General features: G+C 41.7%; 2 protein-coding genes across 3 annotated transcripts in view; both read left to right on the forward strand.

The window, feature by feature from the left end:
• Positions 1-10,302, forward strand: part of ryr2a (ryanodine receptor 2a (cardiac)) — a 75,293-nt gene extending 64,991 nt beyond the window's left edge. The window contains exons 101-106 of the mRNA XM_065949267.1: positions 1,686-1,820; positions 3,800-3,956; positions 4,807-4,871; positions 5,060-5,160; positions 5,496-5,547; positions 6,715-10,302. Of these exons, the coding sequence (XP_065805339.1) occupies positions 1,686-1,820; positions 3,800-3,956; positions 4,807-4,871; positions 5,060-5,160; positions 5,496-5,547; positions 6,715-6,810 (606 nt within the window). The 3' untranslated portion in view covers positions 6,811-10,302. The remainder of the gene's footprint in view (positions 1-1,685; positions 1,821-3,799; positions 3,957-4,806; positions 4,872-5,059; positions 5,161-5,495; positions 5,548-6,714) is intronic.
• A 4,982-nt stretch (positions 10,303-15,284) lies between these two features.
• On the forward strand, positions 15,285-23,797 carry chrm3b (cholinergic receptor, muscarinic 3b). Of its 2 annotated transcripts, none has more exons than XM_020640244.3 (6): positions 15,285-15,368; positions 16,582-16,649; positions 17,094-17,260; positions 19,649-19,944; positions 20,705-21,408; positions 21,492-23,797. In XM_020640244.3, the coding sequence occupies exons 2-6, from the start codon at positions 16,598-16,600 to the stop codon at positions 21,959-21,961; spliced, it is 1,689 nt and encodes a 562-aa protein (XP_020495900.2). In that variant the 5' UTR covers positions 15,285-15,368; positions 16,582-16,597; the 3' UTR covers positions 21,962-23,797. The 2 variants fall into 2 exon arrangements, with proteins under 2 accessions (XP_020495900.2, XP_065805768.1); XM_065949696.1 differs by lacking the exon at positions 15,285-15,368 and adding an exon at positions 15,801-15,901.
• Positions 23,798-23,868: the final 71 nt, after the last annotated feature.

Genomic DNA, 23,868 nt, shown 5'->3' on the forward strand with positions numbered 1-23,868 from the left:
ATGTTGTGTTGGTGATGTTGTGTTGGTGATGTTATGTTGGTGATGTTGTGTTGGTGATGTTATGTTGGTGATGTTGTGTTGATGATGTTGTGTTGGTGATGTTATGTTGGTGATGTTGTGTTAGTGATGTTGTGTTGGTTGTGTTGGTGATGTTGTGTTGGTGATGTTGTGTTGGTGATGTTGTGTTAGTGATGTTGTGTTGGTGATGTTGTGTTAGTGATGTTGTGTTGGTGATGTTGTGTTGGTGATGTTGTGTTGGTGATGTTGTGTTAGTGATGTTGTGTTGGTTGTGTTGGTGATGTTGTGTTGGTGATGTTGTGTTGGTGATGTTGTGTTAGTGATGTTGTGTTGATGATGTTGTGTTGGTGATGTTGTGTTGATGATGTTGTGTTGGTGATGTTATGTTGGTGATGTTGTGTTGGTGATGTTGTGTTAGTGATGTTGTGTTGGTTGTGTTGTGTTGGTGATGTTGTGTTAGTGATGTTGTGTTGGTTGTGTTGGTGATGTTGTGTTGGTGATGTTGTGTTGGTGATGTTGTGTTAGTGATGTTGTGTTGGTTGTGTTGGTGATGTTGTGTTGGTGATGTTGTGTTGGTGATGTTGTGTTAGTGATGTTGTGTTGATGATGTTGTGTTAGTGATGTTGTGTTGATTGTGTTGGTGATGTTGGTGATGTTGTGTTGATGATGTTGTGTTGGTGATGTTGTGTTGGTGATGTTGTGTTGATGATGTTGTGTTGGTGATGTTATGTTGGTGTTGTTGTGTTGATGATGTTGTGTTGCTGATGTTGTGTTGGTGATGTTGTGTTGGTGATGTTGTGTTGTTGATGTTGTGATGATGATGTTGTATTGGTGATGTTGTGTTGGTGATGTTGTGTTGTTGATGTTGTGTTGGTGATGTTGTGTTGGTGATGTTGTGTTGGTGATGTTGTGTTGTTGATGTTGTGTTGATGATGTTGTGTTGGTGATGTTGTGTTGATGATGTTGTGTTGGTGATGTTATGTTGGTGATGTTGTGTTGGTTGTGTTGTGTTGGTGATGTTGTGTTAGTGATGTTGTGTTGGTTGTGTTGGTGATGTTGTGTTGGTGATGTTGTGTTGGTGATGTTGTGTTAGTGATGTTGTGTTGATGATGTTGTGTTAGTGATGTTGTGTTGATTGTGTTGGTGATGTTGGTGATGTTGTGTTGATGATGTTGTGTTGGTGATGTTGTGTTGGTGATGTTATGTTGGTGATGTTGTGTTGGTGATGTTGTGTTAGTGATGTTGTGTTGGTTGTGTTGGTGATGTTGTGTTGGTGATGTTGTGTTGGTGATGTTGTGTTGATGATGTTGTGTTAGTGATGTTGTGTTGATTGTGTTGGTGATGTTGGTGATGTTGTGTTGATGATGTTGTGTTGATGATGTTGTGTTGATGATGTTGTGTTGGTGATGTTGTGTTGATGATGTTGTGTTGGTGATGTTGTGTTGATGATGTTGTGTTGGTGATGTTATGTTGGTGATGTTGTGTTGGTGATGTTATGTTGGTGATGTTGTGTTGGTGATGTTGTGTTAGTGATGTTGTGTTGGTTGTGTTGGTGATGTTGTGTTGGTGATGTTGTGTTGGTTGTGTTGGTGATGTTGTGTTGATGTTTTGCTGTTGATGTTTTGCTGTTGTGTATATGATGTTGTGTTGTTGTGTTCCTCCCCCAGCTGGTGCTGACGGTGGGTCTGCTGGCCGTGGTTGTGTATCTCTACACTGTGGTGGCCTTTAACTTCTTTAGGAAGTTCTACAATAAAGGAGAGGATGGCGAACTGCCGGATATGAAGTGTGATGACATGCTGACAGTGAGTACGAGAGATCGAGGACTTTACTTTATGTAATTTTAAAAAGTTGATTTTAACCCCTTAATAAATAAATACAAGTCATTTAATACGCTCAAATAAAGAACAGGTGTGTGAAGGTGGAGGCTGCTGTGGATATACTTACAGCTTTGAACAGGAACATGTGGCTACATTTCAACTCAAACAACACACCACAGCGTTATATGCTAAGCTAACAGACCACAGATGGACCTTTATCTTAAAAAGAGAAGTTTTAAAACATAAACTTCACAGTAAACATGTGGGTCCGGGGGCTCTGTGTGGTGAATGTGAGCTGTCTGATGTTCTCTTTGCTTCATGCTGTCTGAGCGAATCAAACATCCTGAGCAGACGGACCAGCTCCATGTATGGACACATAGTCATGGATCAGAGCTTTTATTCTGACAGTCTGCTTCCCCTCAGGCTCTGAGATTATTCCTCTCTGCTCCACATGTTAGCTTTAATTATAGCACTTAGGACCTGATTCACTGAAGGATTGAGCTGCTTCTGTTCCCTCTAAACCATCAAATGAGTCAAAGAGACCAAGTCTGATTCACAAACACACAAAGGGTTAAATGTTCCTCTAACTGCACTGCAGAGCAAAAAGCGTCTCTGTGTGATGCTGCTGTTTGTATTCAAATGATCCATTATTCAGTTATTAAAAGATAAATTGCCTCTTTCTCTGTAAATCAGACTCATTGTAAAAATACTCTAACCCACCAACAGGGGGCACTAACAGCCATGCACAGTTAGAGTGAAAAGATGGTCTTTGTCAGTTGGCGGTAACTGCACTGCAGAGATGTGACGCTCAAACTTCCAGAGATCAGGAAAACAAATCCACCTTTGTATGCTTTCAAAATAAAAGCTCTGTAAATAAGTCTGTAAATATGATTCTGACATGATTATTATTAATATGACCAGGGGTTAAATCAGTCCTGGGCTGTCAGCAGCTCCACCCTTCATCCATATGTGTGGAGACGCTCTGGAGCCGTTACAATGAGTCGTCCTTTCTCGCTCCATACAGGAAGGAAGCTTTGTTTGAAACAGTGAAACTCATCTCACATGTTTAGAGAGTGTCCTCTTCTCATCATCTTCATGTGGTTCTCTGAACGTCAAGAATATCAAGAACGTCCTTCAGGATTAATACAGTTACATCATTCATCTAACCTTATCTTAAAGGTTGAATGGATGAATGGATATCAGTCCATGTGAGGTCAGAGGTCACTGATGGAGGAAACAGAGTGTGTGTGTGTGTGTGTGTGTGTGTGTGTGTGTGTGTGTGTGTGTGTGTGTGTGTGTGTGTGTGTGTGTGTGTGTGTGTGTGTGTGTGTGTGTGTGTGTGTGTGTGTGTGTGTGTGTGTGTGTGTGTGTGCGCATGTGCGTACCTGTGTGTGTCTCTCTCTCTCTCTCTAATCCTCATCTTCAGTCACCCGGATCTTTCCAGACTGATCCTCTGTTGCCTTTAAAGGACCACAATAGTCCTGCTGGACTGGTCCTTATCCTGGTCCTGCTTTAGTCCTGGTCCAGTCTGGTCCGGTCTGGTTTAGATGGAGTGGTATCACAGAGTGAAACAGATAAATGTTTCTGCTCCTTTCATGTGAAAAGACAATCTAACAGAAATCTGTTAGAATAACAACATCAGAAGTGTGTGTGTGTGTGTGTGTGTGTGTGTGTGTGTGTGTGTGTGTGTGTGTGTGTGTGTGTGTGTGTGTGTGTGTGTGTGTGTGTACCTGCTCCTACCTGCTCCACCCTCCCCCCTCCATGCCCTGCCCTGCTCCATCCTGCTCCTCCCTGTCTCACCCTATCAGATAAGAAAGATATAAAAAAGTAAATGTGTTCTTTTATTATCTCAGTGTTCATTTGAGCCAAGATAATCATTTATCATCTCTCATGTTTTCTCTCCCCCCCCCCAAATGTTTCCTCCCTCTCTCTCTCTCTCCCCCCACATGTTTTCTCCCCCTCAGTGCTACATGTTCCACATGTATGTAGGGGTGAGGGCAGGGGGAGGAATCGGGGACCAGATTGAGGACCCAGCAGGCGACGAGTACGAGATCTATCGCATCATCTTCGACATCACCTTCTTCTTCTTCGTCATTGTCATCCTGCTCGCCATCATCCAGGGTCAGACACACACACACACACACACACACACACACACACACACACACACACACACACACACCCTCATAATAACTGTGAATATTACTTTAACAGTAATTTACACACAATTTGTTTGTCTGTTTGTTTGTTTGTTTTTTAGGATTTAGCTTCTGTCACACTGGGGTCTAAGGGTCTCAGTGGTTTATTAGTTTTTTCTGTCTCTTTGACGTAAACAGGACTGAGCTGCACTGGTAACCTCTTTACTGAGTCATGTACTTTATAAGGTCTTTATGCTCTCATTCCAAACCTTCACTTTATTTACACACAATCTGTATATGAGTCTATATATGATATATATTCAGTCCTGCAGTCTGTCTCAGTTCAGCATCATGTTGTGTCCACACAGTCTATATATGATATATATTCAGTCCTGCAGTCTGTCTCAGTTCAGCATCATGTTGTGTCCACACAGTCTGTATATGATATATATTCAGTCCTGCAGCATCATGTTGTGTCCACACAGTCTGTATATGATATATATTCAGTCCTGCAGCATCATGTTGTGTCCACACAGTCTGTATATGATATATATTCAGTCCTGCAGCATCATGTCGTGTCCACACAGTCTGACCTCTGCAGGTTAAACTGATGATTCTGACTCTCAGTAACAAACACCACAGATTAGCTGTTTAATCACACTAACCTCCTAACAGTACCAGAGGTCAGAACGATATCATTTATTTAATATAACATTATATATAAGTATTTAATGTAATATTAAATCAACTGACATTGTATGAATAAACCTGTGCTCATAATGACAATAACATGCAGTCAGTCTGTTTTTAATCCATCTTTGTTTCATCTCAAGGTCTGATCATCGACGCTTTTGGAGAACTCAGAGACCAACAGGAACAAGTGAAGGAAGACATGGAGGTGACACACACACACACACATACACACACACACACACACACACACACACACACACACACACACACAGATACATACACAGTTCAGAGGCAGGAAGTCGCTGATTTGGAATAACTGTTGAAATAACTGTTGTTAATAAAACTGTATGAAAGAGGTAAATATTAATGTGTGTGTGTGTGTGTGTGTTTCAGACTAAATGTTTCATCTGTGGGATAGGGAACGATTACTTCGACACAGTTCCACACGGCTTTGAGACGCACACACTGCAGGAGCACAACTTAGCCAACTACCTGTGAGTACACTTGGACTGTGCAATCTGTGTGTGTGTGTGTGTGTGTGTGTGTGTGTGTGTGTGTGTGTGTGTGTGTGTGTGTATGTACGCCTTCTGTTTTAAAAAATCAGGGATGTGATGTGTGATTTATTATTGTATATTATTATAATATACCATTGTTCTTCCAGGTGAACATTAGCTGCATGTCAGTGTTTTAATGATTGTTTATTTTCCTGTCTGTGTGTGACAGCTTGACTCAACAACACACACTGTTTCCTAATAACTGTGTGTGTGTGTGTGTGTGTGTGTGTGTGTGTGTGTGTGTGTGTGTGTGTGTGTGTGTGTGTGTGTTTCAGATTCTTTGTGATGTATCTTATCAACAAAGATGAAACAGAGCACACAGGACAGGTAAATCATTCCCTTTCCTTCCATAGTAATATGTAATATGTATATAAATACTGTATATATTCAGAATGTATAAACGCAAAACCCAAGATTATTCTTCAGATACAACATTTCTTTACTTGCCCATAGAGGGCATAAACATAAACATAAATGTACAAAATGGTCTCTCTGAATCTCATCACTCCGGTGCGATGAGGTAAAATAATTCATAGAAGACCTACATTTTATTTACTCAGTAACGGATGTGATTTAAAATGTAGCAAAGTACAAAAAAACCTACTTAGGTAAAAGTAAAAGTACAGATTCTAAAAACTACTTAAAAAGTTACACAAAAAAATACTACTCATTTAAAGTAACGCGTGTATATGCAATTCACTACTTTCCATCTCTGTCCTGTGGTTGGTACAGCTCACGTTATATCTGTTTCTCATCCTCTGTTAGAGCCTCACTATGTTTCATTGAGCAACTCCAATCATTGAAGGCTCCACCTCCCATATCACATTGTCTGTAACACTGATCATTGAAGGCTCCGCCTCCCATATCACATTATCTTTAACACTGATCATTAAAGGCTCCACCTCCCATATCACATTGTCTGTAACACTGATCATTAAAGGCTCCTCCTCCCATATCACATTATCTTTAACACTGATCATTAAAGGCTCCGCCTCCCATATCACATTGTCTGTAACACTGATCATTAAAGGCTCCACCTCCCATATCACATTATCTTTAACACTGATCATTAAAGGCTCCACCTCCCATATCACATTGTCTGTAACACTGATCATTAAAGGCTCCACCTCCCATATCACATTATCTGTAACACTGATCATTAAAGGCTCCACCTCCCATGTCACATTATCTTTAACACTGATCATTAAAGGCTCCACCTCCCATATCACATTATCTGTAACACTGATCATTACAGCTATTTTCACCTTCATAATAAATCTAAGATCAGGTATATCCTGATGTGAAATGAGGCAGAAACACTAGTTCATGCATATGTTACCCTACCTGCCCCGACCTCGTACCTGTCCTGTGATGTTATAGCAGGTTGTTTGAAGCACACAGAGGCTGTCACTGTTTACACTAGTTAATGACCGTTGTGACACAAAGTGAATAAACAGGTCACCTGGACACTAAGCCCCTCCCCCTGCCTTACAGGAGTCGTATGTTTGGAAGATGTACCAGGAGCGCTGCTGGGAGTTCTTTCCTGCTGGTGACTGTTTCCGGAAACAGTACGAGGATCAGCTCAACTGACCCCTCTCTGCCCCGTCTCCTGCTGTGAGGAGGTTCATCTGCTCTCCTCTGCAGGTGTGAGCCTTCATCCTCCTCCTCATCACACCCTGATAGGAATGCTTTGCAGACTCTGTATATAGATCAGAATATATGCTGTACAGGATAATCTGGAGGTGCGTCAAGGCTTCATCGTACTCCACGTTCACAGAAACAAGCAAAAAAACAAACAAACAGACGAACCACGGAGAGAGAGAGAGAGAGAGAGAGAGAGAGAGAGAGACAGAGAGAGACTAGATCTTCCTGAAGACTGGAGGATGTGATGGATTCATAACAAGCAGATATTTTTATGACAATGTTTACAATTTTTCATGTTTTCATTGCACGCTGCATGTCGCTGCAGATTGTGGACAACAACATCTGAACAACATGTGAACAACCTGCTGAGATCCAGCAGCACTGATCTGGGTGAAGCTGTGAGGCCTGTTCAGCTGCTGATCAGGTGAAGGTAACCAGAATAATCCAGCTGTGCAGCACAGATGATCTCAGAGCTCAGTCAGACCTTAAAGAGTTCACAGATGTTCATGTTGTGTCCACACTCTGCACACACACACACACACACACACACACACACACAGACACACACACACACACACACACACACACACACACACACACACACACACACACACACACACACACACACACACACACACACACAATCACTGTGTGTGAAGGGCTCCTGAACACACAAAGCTAGCTACACAATCGACTGTCTGTTCAGTTTCAGAGGAGCTGAGGGAACTAGCAACTCTGCTATGTGTGGACAACAACAAGTCAACGAGTCCTCACTCTACTGCATCTTTTTTTTTGTTGAAAAATCAACAGAAGTTCCTCAAAGTAGAATCTGTATCTGATCTCGCTGATGACTCTTGTGTTCCTGACGGCTACTCAGACTGACAGCAGTCTCTGAACACATCAGTAATCCTCTGAGCATGGTTTATCCTGTGGGAGCCACTCTAAGGGCTTCCTGTGTATCCGTCAGTCAGAGATAAAGAATGGCGCTGGAGATGAGACACAACATCTCAGAGCAGTCTGTTAGCTATATTTACCTCCACATATCTCTTTAGTTAGAGATAAATCATCATCAGGTGACCTGTGATTCATTCTGAGATTGGATTTGGCTGGATTCTGTTCCACCTTTGAATCTGCACAATGAGGGTCTGATTCACTAAGAATGATTACAGTCTCTTATATATCCATAAATCGTTCATGTTCTCCCTCCCTCTGCTCAGTCTCTGAGTCTAACTCTCAAAGCATATAGTTCTGATTATATTCAGAAACAAACACAGTTAGCTCTTGTTTAGTGTGTGAATGTGGAGAGAAGCTATCTGCAGCTTTACTCTGCACAGAGCTGCACTCTCAAACTGACGGAGCTGCACTCTCACGCTGACGGAGGTCAGTTCTGTCCACATAAAGAAGATGAGAAACTTTTGCCACTTTATCAAGAGGACACTCTGAAACGGTGAAACTCCAATCAAATCTTGAAACAAAGCTTCCACCCTGAATGGAGCGAGGAAGGACGATTCAAAGACAACAACAACAATGTTCTCATCTTTGTCATGGTAACGGCTCCAGAGATGTCGAGCCGCTGACAGCCCCGGACTGATTTAACCACTGGTTCATATCAGAGTCATATTTACAGACTTTATTTACAGAGCTTTTATTTTGAATGCATACAGAGGTGGAAGTGTTTTCTTGATCACTGGAAAGTTTGAGTGTCACATCTCTTAGAAATACGGCAGCGCAGTTACCACCAACTCAGTTTAATTAACGGTTTTAACACGAAACTCTGAGATCAGGACTGAACTTCATCCAGACAAATGTCATTAAACATTTTATATCCCATTTCTTTGAGTTCTAAGGATAGCTCCTTATCCAGCATGTATGTTCTGCCCTGCAGTTCACATCACAGCCTCTAGGTGTCACTCGAGATAATCTTATGTAATTATTGCTGCTCAATCACAGCTCCAGGTACATTTGTTTTTCAATGGTTTTGTTAAATGAAAAGCAAAAAGCAATACCAAAGCAGCAAAAACACTCATTTTTCACAGTTTGCATTAGCATTAGCCTGTTAGCCTAGATAAGAGGGGAGGGGGGGGGAAGAGGAAACAGTGCCTTATGAAGAAAGTGGGGTGGGGGTGGCGGGACAGCTCAGTGCAGAGAGAGAGAGAGGGCTACACATACACACTCACACACACTCTCTGTTACACACACACACACACACACACACACACACACACAGGCTCATTAAACTCGTTCAGTCTGAAGGTTTGAAAGATTTTCTGATGTTTGAGGAACAAAATAATCTTTATTATCGTGGTTTTATTATTTCTTTAAATGCTATTATTTGATATGTTCTGTTTCCTCGGCGACAGGAGCTGTGTGATGATTGGTTCAGAGCTCAGATAGTTTTGAATGTTTTGGTTATTTTGAGATGATTTTATGCAACACGTCAGAGATCCACTTTATGTACAGACATGTTCAGAATAACGTCATCGCATGTTTAAATATCTCAAAGACTGTGAATGAACAACGAGTCGGAGTTTTTCAGATGAATGTGTGGAACATGTGGAAACATCTGTTTAAGAATCACTCTTTAAGATTTATTTGATGAAACATCAGCAATAGATGAAGTGTCAAATATAAACACTTCAAGCTTTCCTTTGTCTCACATTATAATGATTTATTAATCTTATCTGTACTTTAATGGAATAAGTTGAATATGCTGTAAATATAAGGAAACATATAAAACTGAATATTATTATTGTGGCTCTTTAAACAAAACGACACAAACATCAACGTTTGCCTGAACATCGTCACACTTCAACAGCTGATTTAAATATTTCAATTTAAATCGCTTTCCAATTATGCAATTGTAACTTTAGCCAATCGCAGAACAGGCCCACACCGTCTGTGGGGAGGACATTTTGATTCTTTATGAACAGCTTAAAAAGTTGTAGTTGTAGTTAGCATCTATGCTAGCTAAGCTAGCTAAACTAGAATCTGCTGCTAATAAAATGTGAAACCTTTAATCTCAGCTGTTTGTCTCAGACTTCATGAAAAGATAAAAATATAATTTCAGAGGATGTTGAATCAGACATGCGATGATGTTGTAGTTTTGTTTGTGTCCTCCAGGGGCTGCTAAAGAGCACCTTTAATGTTGAGTGAGGCTGCATGAGCGGTTAGCATTAGCACTGAGTGTACAGGTGAGTGTGTATTATAAAGCCCATTAAACCATGATGACGTCATGCATATTTCATTTCCTCAGTTTCACCATCAGACTGAATAACAATAAGATCAGCGTGTGCAGAAACATGAAGCTGTATGACGGACGTGCACGTGTGAGCGCAGAGACCACGTCTGCTGTTTCTCAGCTTCACTCTAAAAGTCTTTAACTCATGAATGGATCTGCATGATTTTCAAAATAAAACTTTATTTATAAACTTGTGAAAACAGGACTCTTCTTTCCTCATGTTTATGATTTTCAGTGCTCTGTTAATATACTCCTCTGTCCGCGAAAGAACGATGTCTGCTGCAGTTTTATTTAATAAGAAATAAAATGTGAAAATTAACGGGAAGTACAGACGTGTGTTTAACCACATAACAGTCGTCATCTATTCTGCAGCGCAAATAAAGGCCTGTGTTTATAGAAAGTCACATCAGAAAGGTATATAATGTGATTACTATAAAACTGATTAATCGCATGGACATGATAAAATCACAATTTGATGTAATGCACAGTTTTCTATTAATCACATGAACACAATGTGTCCTCACACCACTTCCTGTGTCTGTGTTCAGCTCGGTTGAAAAGCGGAGACGTTCATATGTGTGTGATGAAGGTCCATGCAGTGCAGAGTGACATTACAGTAAACAGTTGTCCGAGTGGCTGATTAATGGAAAATGTGGAGCGTTTATTATGAAACCAGACTGAGAGCCAAAACACACACAGAGCGGTTAATGCGAGACAGTCGAGCACCAAGCATGGACATCAGAGCAGCTCTGTTTCTACCCAGGTTCAATGAAGCTCAACAGAGTTCAATCTGTCCCGCTCTCTGGTTCAGCAAAACCACATATTTGTCTTTTACAACAATAACTCCTGCTGCTGCACTTACAATGAACATTCTTAGTGTGCAGGATACAAACCACTACATCACTATAACTTCTTAAACAACTTGTCACAACAATTCATTCTAAAGCTATACTTCCTTCCAAATCCAATCCTCTCCTGTGATCTGTTGCTCACATACATACTGCTAAGGCTCCATGGTGGACTCCAGGTGATTTCTTTATTACCTGCAGGACTGAAGGTCACAGGTCGATAGCTTCTCCTTCAGCCTCAAACAAAACTTCATTAACGCACACATCTGCAGCAATATCAATAAAAGCATTACTGCAATTTTTGATCATTTCAAAAGATACTTGAGTCCAGATGAATCTGCATTACTCCATCCCTGATGAGTTAAGAACTGAATTCACTTTGATGAAACACACAAGCTGTTGATTGTTATCATCGTCTGTCCATGTCTGCTGATAACTGTGTTTTTGTCAAAGCTGATCCTGACGTTAGATGGACTTATTCATTGTTTCTAGTTACTTTAATTGTTGACTTATAAGTTTCTTTCTTTTTTTTTGCTGTTTCATTTTTCAGGTTGCCTTGTTAATTTATTGACCTGACTGTATCATTAAGGTCTTAGTCTCTACTGGCCTTGTTTTCTAGCTCCGAGTTACTGCTGGTGTCACTTTGTTAGTTCCAGGTCATCCAGTCATTTTCTTCCTCTCATCTGGGGGCAGGATGTGGTGGCAGCAGGTTCAACAAGTTAGCCCAGGTGTCGCTCTCCTGGGCAACGGTTTCCAACTCTTCCTGTTGGTATGCAAGGTGTTCCCATAACAAAGTGGATATATGATTTCTTCAGTGAGCTCTGGGTCTACCCTGGGGTCTCTCATGCAGAGAAGTGTGTTCTTAGACTTGGAGGATCTGAGCCTCATCCTGACCGCTTCACACTCGGCTCTAAACTGCCCCAGTGCCTGCTAGAGGTTCCAGCCTGAATGAGCCAACAGAACGATATCATCTGAAAAAAGCAGAGATATGATTCTGAAGCCCCCAAACCTTAAACCCTCCTCACCCCGCCTGTGCCTTGAGATCCTGTCCATGAAGATCACAAACAGAATCTGACAAGGGGCAACCCTAGTTGAGGCCAACACGCACAGGGAACGTGTCTGACTGTGCTGAAGATTTGGACATAGCTCTCAGGTCATAATGGGAACAAGTTGCTCGCAGCAACTGTCCCTGGACCCCATATTCCCACAGTACCCCCCACAGTACCGTGCGAGGGATATGACCTGTGAGGGTAAAGAGCTGGTCCACTGTGCCACAGCCAGGACAGAATTGACATGTTACCTCCTGTATCCAAGGTTTACCGATAGGCAGGAATGAGGCTGAGCAGTGTGATAACCCTTTAGTTCGGAGCACACCACCACTCCGGGTTGCAACTCTGTAGGAATTGTCCCAGACCTCCACTGAGAGGTGAGTCAGCCAAGATGCCCAACAATGTCCAAAGCCTTCAGCATCTCAGGTATAATGTCATCTACACATGGTACCTGCAGCTGAGGCGCTTTTTGACGACTTCTGCCAAGGATGTAGATGAGTTTTCCACTGGATCTTTAAACTCTGCCCTCTTCATAAGAAGATGTTGTTGGTTGGCTTTGTGAGTCACTTAAAGCAGGGATGGGCAACTTTGGTCACAGCAAGGGCCACATTCATTTAATTCTGACTGCCAGGGGGCCAAATTGTAGAATACAAAAACGATAACAGTCAATAATGTCTCAAATTTAACTCAACATATACCAGTGATCAAATATTATTATGGAAATATTTCTGGTTTTCATGATTTCATGGCAGATTTTGTCATGTTTTCTTCAAGTTTTGATATATAAAAATTGACCTGAGGGCCACATTGAGGGTTGACGAGGGCCGCATGTGGCCCCCGGGCCGCCAGTTGCCCATCCCTGCCTTAAAGTGTGCCGTCTGGCAACATCCCCAGTCATGATCAGTAGATTTTCATCCTGCTGAGAACAGCCTGAGCCAAGCCCTGCTTTTCCCTCCTGAGTTCTCCCACACTTTTCTAGAACTTCTTTGAGGCCAACCTAAAGTCCGTCTACATAGCCTTCCCAAACTCCTCCCACACCAAACCTTTTTCCTCTGCAACCACTGAAGCCACATCCCATGAGCCACTTGTTACCTGTCTGCAGGTTTCAGAGACCCCTGAGCTTACCCAGCTGGTGTTCATCAGCAAGTTTAGGTTACTGTCATGACCGGCAGTGGTGACTTTGAACTGGGACCACTCAGACACAATGTCCCCAACCTTTCCCGGGATGCTCAAGAAATTTTTCTGAAGGAAGGAGTTGAATATTTTGTGGTCTCCGCCAGACAGCTCAGTTCAACTCTTCACCCCCAGTTGTCCAAGACATACGAAACAAATCAGATGGTTTGATGTTTTTTGGTTTAAGGTACCCTTATGAACCACCCTATGCTTGAACATGGTGTTTGTTTTGTCCAATCCATGACTAGCACAGAAGTCCAATGACAAATTAATACTCCACCTGCTTTTTGGTGCAAAGGTACAAACCACAGTCAGAGCCTTCATCACTGAAACTTGTAGTTAAAAAGAAGTGATCCTGTCATTCATCAGGGAAAGCTCCCCCGCAGCAGCCCTCTGAGTTCTGTTCCTCTGCTGACCTGCCACCATCTCAGTAATTTTCCACGTTCCCACCTCGTTGGCTCACTTGTAATCTGCTCACTCACTCAGTGCCAGATTGTTCCTGTCATCTCAATGTAGCACTCTCCAACACTCTCACCTGGACTGATTCCCTGCTCACCTCTGCTGACGTGGCTCATCATAATCTTAGAAATCTTCTGTCCCGGATCCAGAGTTATGTCTTAACGTTTCTGCTTTCTGTCAGACTACCCCCCCCCCCCCCCCCCTGTTTAAGCCTGTAAACTGAACTGAACTGTTATTACCTGCCTGTTTGTTCCTGTACCTGCTGAAAGTAAAGATTACAAACTGACACAAAGACACAAGCAAGAGTCCACCGGGGCAGAGTACAATCAGGCAGGATTATTAAACAGTCAGGTTCTATACGCTGTCAGTCAAAATCACAGGTAAACAAACCCAAAGGAGCAGACAAAAGGCAGGGTTAAAAAACACACAAAAGGGAAACACAAGATAAACTCACTTGGAAAATACTCAGACGAGGTACACCAAAGAATACACAACGAACTGGCATAAACATGAAGGAGGACGCACAACGGTTAAATATGCAAACAATGAGAGGATAAGAAGACGCAGGTGAGTTCAGTCAGCTGACACGCAAGGTGGGAAACACAAGGAGCAGGATCTAGAAGACAGAGACAATGGTGAGTAACAAAATAAAACAGGAAATGACAAAATAAAAAACAACTTAAAGTCTGGACGGAGCGTCAATAACCAAGATCTCTGTCTTTAACTCTGTGTGTGTTTCTGTGTCACACTTCGCAACGTGAACTTAATGACCTCGTGTCGTATCCTGTGTTGTCAGAGAGATCAGACGTGTTTTAATTTAAACACCTCAACTCCATTCTTTTCTCAGGTTAAAAATCAAACTGATATCCAACTAATGTCCTTATTGGACACTCCTGTGTGTGTGCGTGTGTGTGCGCGCGCACGCGTGTGTGTGCGTGCGCTTGCGTGTGTGTGTGTGTGTTTTGGGGTCATGAGAGTCTGACCACTGGCTTCACACTATATAAGAGTGACCAACCATATGTCCTTGTTTGGTCAGGAGAGCTCCTCAAGAATTCATCAAGCATCCTTTACCAGTCAGTGGGTGTGTGTGTGTGTGTGTGTGTGTGTGTGTGTGTGTGTGTGTGTGTGTGTGTGAGGATTACTACAGATGAAGAAACAGAGCTGTAGTTTTCTTTCCTCCTCTGAGCTCTGAAGCGTCAGCAGCAGAATCATTATGTCCTATTGTTCATGAATCACATTAATTCAGAATATGTAAACAGGAGCCTCTCTGAACTCAAACACTCACAGCTTCCACACATCCGTCCTTCTTTCACTTTCTGTTTCATCAATTCATCACAGGATGCTCATGTTTCTCTTTAACCTGGTTTATTCTGGAGGGTTTCTGGTCATGTTTATTCTGGGGGGGGGGGGGGGGGGGGGGGGGGTGTTCTGGTCATGTCCTGGTCTTGTGGTTTCTATCTGTTAAACTGGAGCTGGCTCTGGGGTCAGGGCTGAATGATTGAATCTGAACCCTGAGGTGACAGAAATGTTTGCTATTGTTCTTATTAGAATTTTTAAACAGAAATATTAACTAGAAGTGACCCCCCCTCTCTGACCCCCCTCTGTAAAAACGGTCAGAGGAGGAGGAGTCATCATCAGAGGAGGAGTCCGCACAGAGTGAGTGAACTGTGTGAGTCTGCAGACTGAGCAAGAAGCTGCACAGCGGAGCGACATGTCAGACTGAGAACACGCAGACAGGTGAGAGCACTTTATTTATAAACTTTATTAACTTTATTATAAACTTTATTTATAAACTTTATTAACTTTATTATAAACTTTATTTATAAACTTTATAAACTTTATTTATAAACTTTATAAAATGTATTTATAAACTTTATGAACTTCTGAATAAATGTATAAATTATGCGGACAGATTAATTGGTCATCTCTCTCTTTGCTGCTTTGATCAAACGTCATAAATGACATGACTCATCATATTTAATAATCATAAAGTAATAACCACTTTATTTATTATTATTATTTGTTAATATATACAAATATAATGTGTGTGTGTGCGTGTGTGTGTGTGTGTGTGTGTGTGTGTGTGCGCCTGCGTCCGTTTTAATGCTCTCTCTTTGCAGGTCGTTCTGATGGTTCTGGCTTTAATTAGTACAGCCTGTATTAGTAATGTCATCTATTCTTTACAGGCTATGCTAATCTATGCCAGAACCAGCAATGCAAAGAGACTGACCTTTTTATTCTTCTTCATCATCATCATCCTCATCATCCAGGTGTGACAGGTTTGATTGACAGGAGGCTGTTCAGACGTTTCATGATGAAGGTTTGAAGCTGCAGTGAAAATAAAAATACTTCTGTTTAAAACCAGATTTCATCTGAACACCCTGACTCAGCGTTTATATCAAATACAGAGAGATCCTCAGGATAATAAAACATATAATAATAATAATAATAATAATATATAATACAGTTTTATTACACTCATGGAGGTGATCGGTGAGTTACATTAAAATAAATACAACTCTAAAAATGGTCTGATTAAAGATTTGTGTTTAATAATCTGAATTCATCTCATGCATTAGTTTCATTAATTATTGCTCTGTGTGTTCTCTTTGAAGACATCTGTTGCTATGGTTACAGGGGGGGTGAAAGTTCTGGATCAGTGTTGAGACTTAAACTCTCAGCAGGATGATGACCTGGACACGTTGATATAAAATAATATGAATACAATTAAATAAATCCTCACTGAGCGTGAACCTGCTGGATATCATGTCTCTGTAACTGCTTTAGCTCAGTCAGGCTAATGATGCTAACACATTCTCTGTGACTCTGTCCACAATGACTCAAACTTTTAGCATTCCTACAGATCTGAGCAGAAACATCATCCTTCTTTAGATTAGAAAACTTTATTTGTTCTGAATCTCCACGTTACTCTTCTCGTCTCTTTTTGCAGATGATCGTTTGTCATCATGAATCTGACGTTAGACTCCGACTCCGTCCTCACAGGAGCTTCTCCTCCAGGTACGAGGAGCCTCGGATCAGCTGATGTGATCTCTGCACGTTCATATAAATATGGAATACATTTCATTGCATAACCTGACTTAACCCAACAAGACAGCTGTGGGTCGGTGGTAGAGTCAGTCGTGTCACAACCAGAAGGTTGGGGGTTCGACCTCCAGCTCCTGTAGCCTCTACCATCAGTGTCTGAATGTGTAGGTGTGACTTGCGGTGTAAAAGCTTTTTGAGTAGTCAGAAGAATAGAAAATAAATATACAAGCTCAAGTCCATTTACTATTAGAAGCTTTTTTTTTAAACAGAAGCATCAACTTAATCAAGTTTAATTATTAAAAAAAATTATTAAAAAGGAACACATAAAGCATAAAATAATTCAAAGGAAAATAGATATATAAGGAGAGTCTGAGGTCGATCCTGTTGAGTGATGTTGTGTTCACCTGTTTCTCTCAGGTGTGTCCTATCGGGGGATGTCCATGTTATTAGACAGTGATGGAGGCTGGATGCTTCATAATGTGAGCGACGTCTCTCTGCAAACAGGAAACGTTTCTGCAGCTAACAGCACGCTAACGACGCCAGAGGTTGAGTTCGACCCGTTAGGAGGACACACTGTGTTGCAGGTAACAAACATCTGGAGACTATTTTTAATATTGTGTTAGTTTAATAATTTCATACTGCATAAGAAATAAACAGACACTTAAGAAACACAGTTTAAGACCTGTTTAATTGTCAGTAAATCACACCTGATAGAGCTAGACACACTGCAGGATGGTGTTCACTGCAGGTTGAATGAGTCAAGAGCAGAGCATGCTGGGTAATTCTGGCCCAGTAAATTCCTGGTCTTCAGTAGCGAGGAATCATAACCATCAGACAACACTAAGCTCCTCTCCTCTCATGGAGGCTCCAAAGCTTCGGGGATTTTACGGCTCATTTGAATTAGGAGCTCAGAGTTCTGGTTCCAAGATAAACTGTGAGTCTGAGGAACGCTGTGAGAGCTGTCTAGGTCCATTAATCTCCAGATTTATTTTAAAACAACACAGGAAGTAATATCTGCTGCACCATCTAACTCTCTAAAGCTCCTGTTGTTATTAATAATGGAAACATCACGCAGGTATCTTCATACAAACACTCAGGTGTAATGATTTATAATTCATTATCCTGTAAAGACCACACGGAAATAATCTGTAAAAACAAAGTTCATTTCCCTCATCCAGTCATTTTACTTCTGTTCAATAACACCTGACAGTCCACGTTTTTAGTTCCTAACTGTTCTGACCAATTAGAACTGTTTAAAGACTCTGCGTGTCACATTTAGTTGAAAAATCAAAGTTAAGGACCCAAGTTCAGAACTAAAAACTATATTTATTAAACAAAAATGCAAACAAAACTTACTTTCTTCAAAAACTAAACTACAAATCCAGAAAACCAAGAGTCACAAGGAAAACACTGATAGAAGACCGACCTAGACTGACAAGTAACACCAACAACTAACAACACTGCCATACAACAATGAACTGACACAGAGGGGACGAAACACAGAGGCTAAATAGACACAGGGGTAATCAAACACAGGTGAGACTAACAAGACACAGGTGAGGACAATCAGGGCAATCACACTGGAGGGAAACACACAGAGGCAGGAATAAAATACAAGAACCACTGAGGACAACTACAAACTAAATTATGAAACAGTGAAGACACACAGAACTCAAGATTGTAACAAAACACACAAGAACATAAAGAAATACTAGGATACCAAGTTACAAAATAACAGACGAAACACAAGACTAAACAACAAAACACACAAGGGAAACAACACCAGGGAAGAATGAGAACTATACTGATGGACTCTTTACACAGCAGCCTCTACCATCAGCTCTATGTTCCCTCAGACCTATGTTGACCTAAGCTGTCAATCAAACCCTGGTGTGGAACAAACTGTAGAGAGACTGCTTGAAACGGTTTGTCTCTGTCCCCTTTCTTTTGGACTTGGTTCGTTTGTTGTAACGAGATCCAGCCTCAATCTGACCCAACTGCAGGAAGGTTTTTTTAAAAAAAATATTAAACCAGGTAACGTAGCAATGGTCCTCTCTATTAATCTAAAACCACCAACAAAGAAAGAACAATCTTTTACCGTCTTTTCACTTACATTTAAGATTTACTGAACTCTCTTGATCACGATATACCAACAAAAGAGTCCCCACGATCCAAATACAGTAAAAGATTGAATCCAAACACATTACGTCCATAAAGATCCACGGATTGATTCAAATTTGCCATCACTATTCTAAATATCCCTCTGTGTTTGTAACATATCATAGTTCATGTTCTGGAATGACATTTTCAAATTAGATATATCCAAAAGATGGTGGCACTCTGACCGTTTGGGTGACACCAATTTTGGCAAATTACGACCTTCCATTTACTCTTCCAAGGCTGGTGTCCGTCCCTCTTCTGATGTATTTATACTTGGCCAGCTGCACGCAACTGTGCCGATGAATGATGTTTCTTGTAGTCAATGCAATTCTTAACATGTGAAGATGCTGCCTCTTTGTATACATCCAAGATTTTTACTGCTAGGAATTTTGACTGATCAGCAAGCATTTTCCTCACGTATCACACGTTTTGTTCTGCTTGTAAATGTCATCGTTTCAACACAGACCAAACTTCAGGTAATTATGCAACAGAACAAACTGGTCCATGATTCAGACCAGAGCAAACGATCTATGGATGTGAAGATGCCCTAAGTTTAGAAACTATGAATTATATTCATAAAAAAAAGTGAATCAAAAATTAACCAGAACAGAACTATGTTGAACGCCAAGACAAACTTTAACAGCCCTGCTGTGAAACTATTTAAGTTCTTTCTATCAGGAAGGCACAGACTTATTCATATTCATACACTGAAAAGATAAAAATAGACAATAAGCTGTTAATAAAGGTGTGATATCCCCTAATCAGTTTTTCACAGAAGTTGACCATCCTCTCTGTTTCTTCCTCCTCTTCAGGTGATCATCATCGTCTTCCTCACTGGATCTCTCTCTCTGATGACTGTGGTTGGAAACATCTTGGTGTTGGTGTCCTTTAAGATCAATAAAGCCCTGAAGACTGTGAACAATTACTACCTGCTCAGCCTGGCATTCGCAGACCTGACCATAGGGACTCTATCCATGAACCTGTACACAACCTACATCATAATGGACCAGTGGGCTCTGGGCCCCGTGGTCTGTGACCTCTGGCTTGCCATCGACTACGTGGCCAGCAATGCCTCAGTCATGAACCTGCTTGTTATCAGCTTTGATAGGTAGCACAACTTTATTAGAGCCTAAGCATTGAACTATTCTTTTTTTTATTTCCGTGTGAACAGTTCTGGCAGCTTTGGCTGCTTTAAAATGCCCTAAAACTAGTGGAAATTTGGACACTAATCAGAAACAGTGAAAATGTTGATATTTTACAGGTCTGGAACATAGTTCAAAGCTGAAAGTGGTAACGTTCACCTACATGTATGAATTTGGTAGGTATATGTGGCTTGATGAGATTTGCAAAAACGCCTATTTGAGCCATATCCCAATTCTAACAGAAAAGAAGCCATTTTGAATAAATTAGTAGAAATCTATGTATTAGGACCATTTCCAGGGGTTGACTCCTACTAGGCCGTTCATCTGATTCACCTCAAAGTTGTTGTAAAGCTAGAAGAAGCCTTACTGATAAAAAGTTATTAAACTCATGAATAAAACTCGAGGGGCTTGTCCTCAGGGGGCCATCAAAGGTACGTTATTTGCCAGGAAACCAGAAGTAGTTTTTATCTCAACTATACATATTCAAAATTTGACCCAATGTTTTTATTTATGATAGGAGTGTCAGCCTGAACACGTTTTAATTTTAATATGCAGTCATAATGCCACCTAGTGGCAACAGGAAATCATGTTTTTAATCTAAGCTTTACAGTTCCTAGTTGGTTGAACCATAGCCACATCAAATTTGCTCTTGAAACTATTAAGACTTTGGTCTCGCTCTGTTTTGTGCCCTGTTGATGTTTTCTCTTCCTCTCCGCTTACTCTCAGGTACTTCTCTGTGACCCGACCATTGACCTACCGAGCCAAACGTACCACAAAGCGGGCCATGACGATGATCTGCTTGGCCTGGTCCACCTCCTTCATCCTCTGGGCTCCGGCCATTTTGTTCTGGCAGTACATCGTAGGAGAGCGGACTGTCCAACCCAACGAGTGCTACATCCAATTCCTGTCCGAGCCCGCCATTACCTTCTGCACTGCCATCGCTGCCTTCTACCTGCCTGTCACCATCATGGCCACCCTGTTCTGGAAGATCTTTCAGGAGACAGAGAAACGGGCCAAAGAATTCCAAGGACTAAAGGGATCCGGGGCAGGAAACAAATCTGGCCAGGCTCAGAATCAGGGGGGCGGGAGTGGACGAGGAGGAGGAGAAGCAGCGACCAACAGTCAGAAGGATTCTTCAGCCATGCAGCGACAGATGAGCTCTCAGAGCAGCAGCAGCTATGACCTGAACCAGACCACCTCCGAAAAGAACAACAGCATCCCTGGAGGAGGAGCAGGAGGAGGGGGAAGGTGCGCAGCCTTCTGCTTTAAGTGTTCATCACTGCTGCCAGGTCGACACACCTCAAGGAGGTCCATCAACACGACCACAGCGGGCGAGGCGGAGCACAACAGCTGTGACAGCCTGAACAACAATGAAGAGGAAGAGGAGGAGGAAGAGGGCGATGGGGAGGACCCAACAAGAGCACCATCAGGTCTGACAAAACACTCGTAAATGGTTTCATTATAATATATATGAATATACATCATATTTATCCGACTGTCTGTCTGTCTACAGATTCAAAATCGAAGAAGAAAAAAAACAAGGATAAACAATCCATCAAAGAAGGAAAATCTAACTCTTTGACATCATCACCAGCAGACCAATCGGCTGCCAAACGTTTTGCCTCCAAGGCAAAGACAGAGATCAACAAGCGAAAGACTGACAAGAAGGCTAATGAGAAGAAGGCGAATGATAAGAAGGCAGCGCGGACGCTGAGTGCAATCCTGTTCGCCTTCATCACTACGTGGTTACCCTACAACATCATGGTGCTCGTCAACACCTTCTGTCAGGACTGCATCCCAACCACGCTCTGGGCACTGGGATACTGGCTGTGCTACGTGAACAGCACAGTGAACCCCATGTGCTACGCTCTGTGCAACAAGACATTCAGGACGACCTTCAGAGACATCCTGATGTGTCAGTGGAACCAGAAGAAGAACCAGCCTCAGTTCCAGCAGAGGAAGGCAGTCGCTTTTAAGAAATAACATCACATGAGAACAGAGTGTAAATTCTCTGACTGACTCTGAAGAAACAATCCTGATCAACAATCAGAAAGTGAATGCACCATGAAAAGTTTAATGTCAGGAAACATCCTGAAGCTTTAAACTAAATCTGATTGTAGCCAAACAGGACTTTCCTCAAATCTATCAGAGGAGCCTGATGCTGTTCATAAAAACACTGTTCATGGTCCCATAGGATTCATCCTCTTAATGAGCCATTATGCTCAAGGACCCTACAACTGTGGAACTACTTTCTGTGCATGTTCATGGTACCCAGAGTATGATATTAATAAACACAACTAGGGATGTTTCTAGGCGACTCATTTCTCAGTCAGTTATATGAAGATTTAGAGTCAGGTTAACTGACTAGTGTAAATGTAAAAAAAATTATTATAAGTATTACAAATTTTCTGCAGGTTTACAATGTAAGTTGGTTTGCAGAGTGTGGCTAACATTAGCAGAGCTAGCATCTCCTGCCTTTAGTCCTCCCTGCAGGTTAACTTCCAGATGTCTGTTCGGTCGATGTCTAGTTTAACTTCACACAGCCGACATGTAACTACATTTTCGAGAAAAACGGACGAACCGCCCTGCTCCTATGAGATGCTATCTGTTCACTGTGCTTGTTTACATCCAGAGCAAAGAGAGTAGGCCCATTCACCAGAGCTACAGCCAGTCTATGGCTACAGCTCCACCTAGTGGCGGGTGGCTGCGTTGCAATTTAAGCATAACATATGACCGGCATCAAGGGCTAACCTATGAAAAGATTAATGCTTGTTTAACTGACCAGTAATTTTGGGGCTGATGCTTAATTGTTTAGTCGCCTCAACCTGCACATCCCGAAACACAACATAGTTGTTCACTAATGAGAAGGATAAGTGTTCAGTGAGGAAAACCTTTGTGCCCTCGCCACTGTGCTTTTTCCGACTAATCAGTCACATTACTCAACTCTTGGCGCTAAGTGGCCACCATCTGACACCTCCTCTACCGGCTCTCTTAGTTCTTCCAGTAATGAGGTAATTGATTGTGCTATAAAGCCCTTCATCGCTTTCAGCAGACAAACCCTATCTTTCCATCATCCAAGCTTTGCAAGACCTGGTTATGTTGCCATGGATACCGGCCTTGCAACGGATCTTACAACCTGACAGAGTATCCATTAAAGAAGCCAGCTGTGAACACAATGAGCACCATTGGTCCCCGTCTACCCAGTGTTTTAAGTTCTGGAGTGATGTTAGCACATCTTAAGTAGCCCCTAGCAGGAACTGACCAAGACTTTCCCGCATACTCCACAGGCCCCTCCCTTTTTCTCCACACTTTCCCAGAATCCCTTGAAGTGTATAAATATTTCTCATAACATTTCACAGAAGAGATCCACCAACAGGAAGTTCTTACAGTTTGTACTGAGGCTGTTTTTAATAAACAGTCGGGACGATGTTGACATACAAATCCAAACACAGACTGATTTAGTAACAGATTATTTAATCAAAGGATTGGAAAGTTTAGGATATAAGAGACGTTCCAGCTTTGGTCCATTTTTAGTGTAGATGTTGACGTGAAAGTTTAAACTGTCAGAGAGCAGCAGTGGGGTAGTGGTGCCTGATATACCTGAGTGTTCATAATGTTGGATGTTGTACATGTTCACAGTTTTCCTGTTGACTGCACTGTTTTCTTCTCAGAGGTGTTTTTAGTATGAATATGATTGAATATTTATTCTCACAGATTGCTTTAGTTTAACTCTGAAACTAACGTTTGAACACAGATGAGTTCACACTTTGTTCATGTTGGTCTGAAACAGAGAATAAAACATCAGTGTGTGGGAGTCCATCTGATACCTCAGCTGTTTCCCTGTTTGAATAAAGTTATACAGAAACAAATCAGTGAATCACTGATCCTGT

This window comes from Labrus bergylta, chromosome 21 (genome assembly GCF_963930695.1).
Source record: "Labrus bergylta chromosome 21, fLabBer1.1, whole genome shotgun sequence".
Lineage (NCBI taxonomy): Eukaryota > Metazoa > Chordata > Actinopteri > Labriformes > Labridae > Labrus > Labrus bergylta.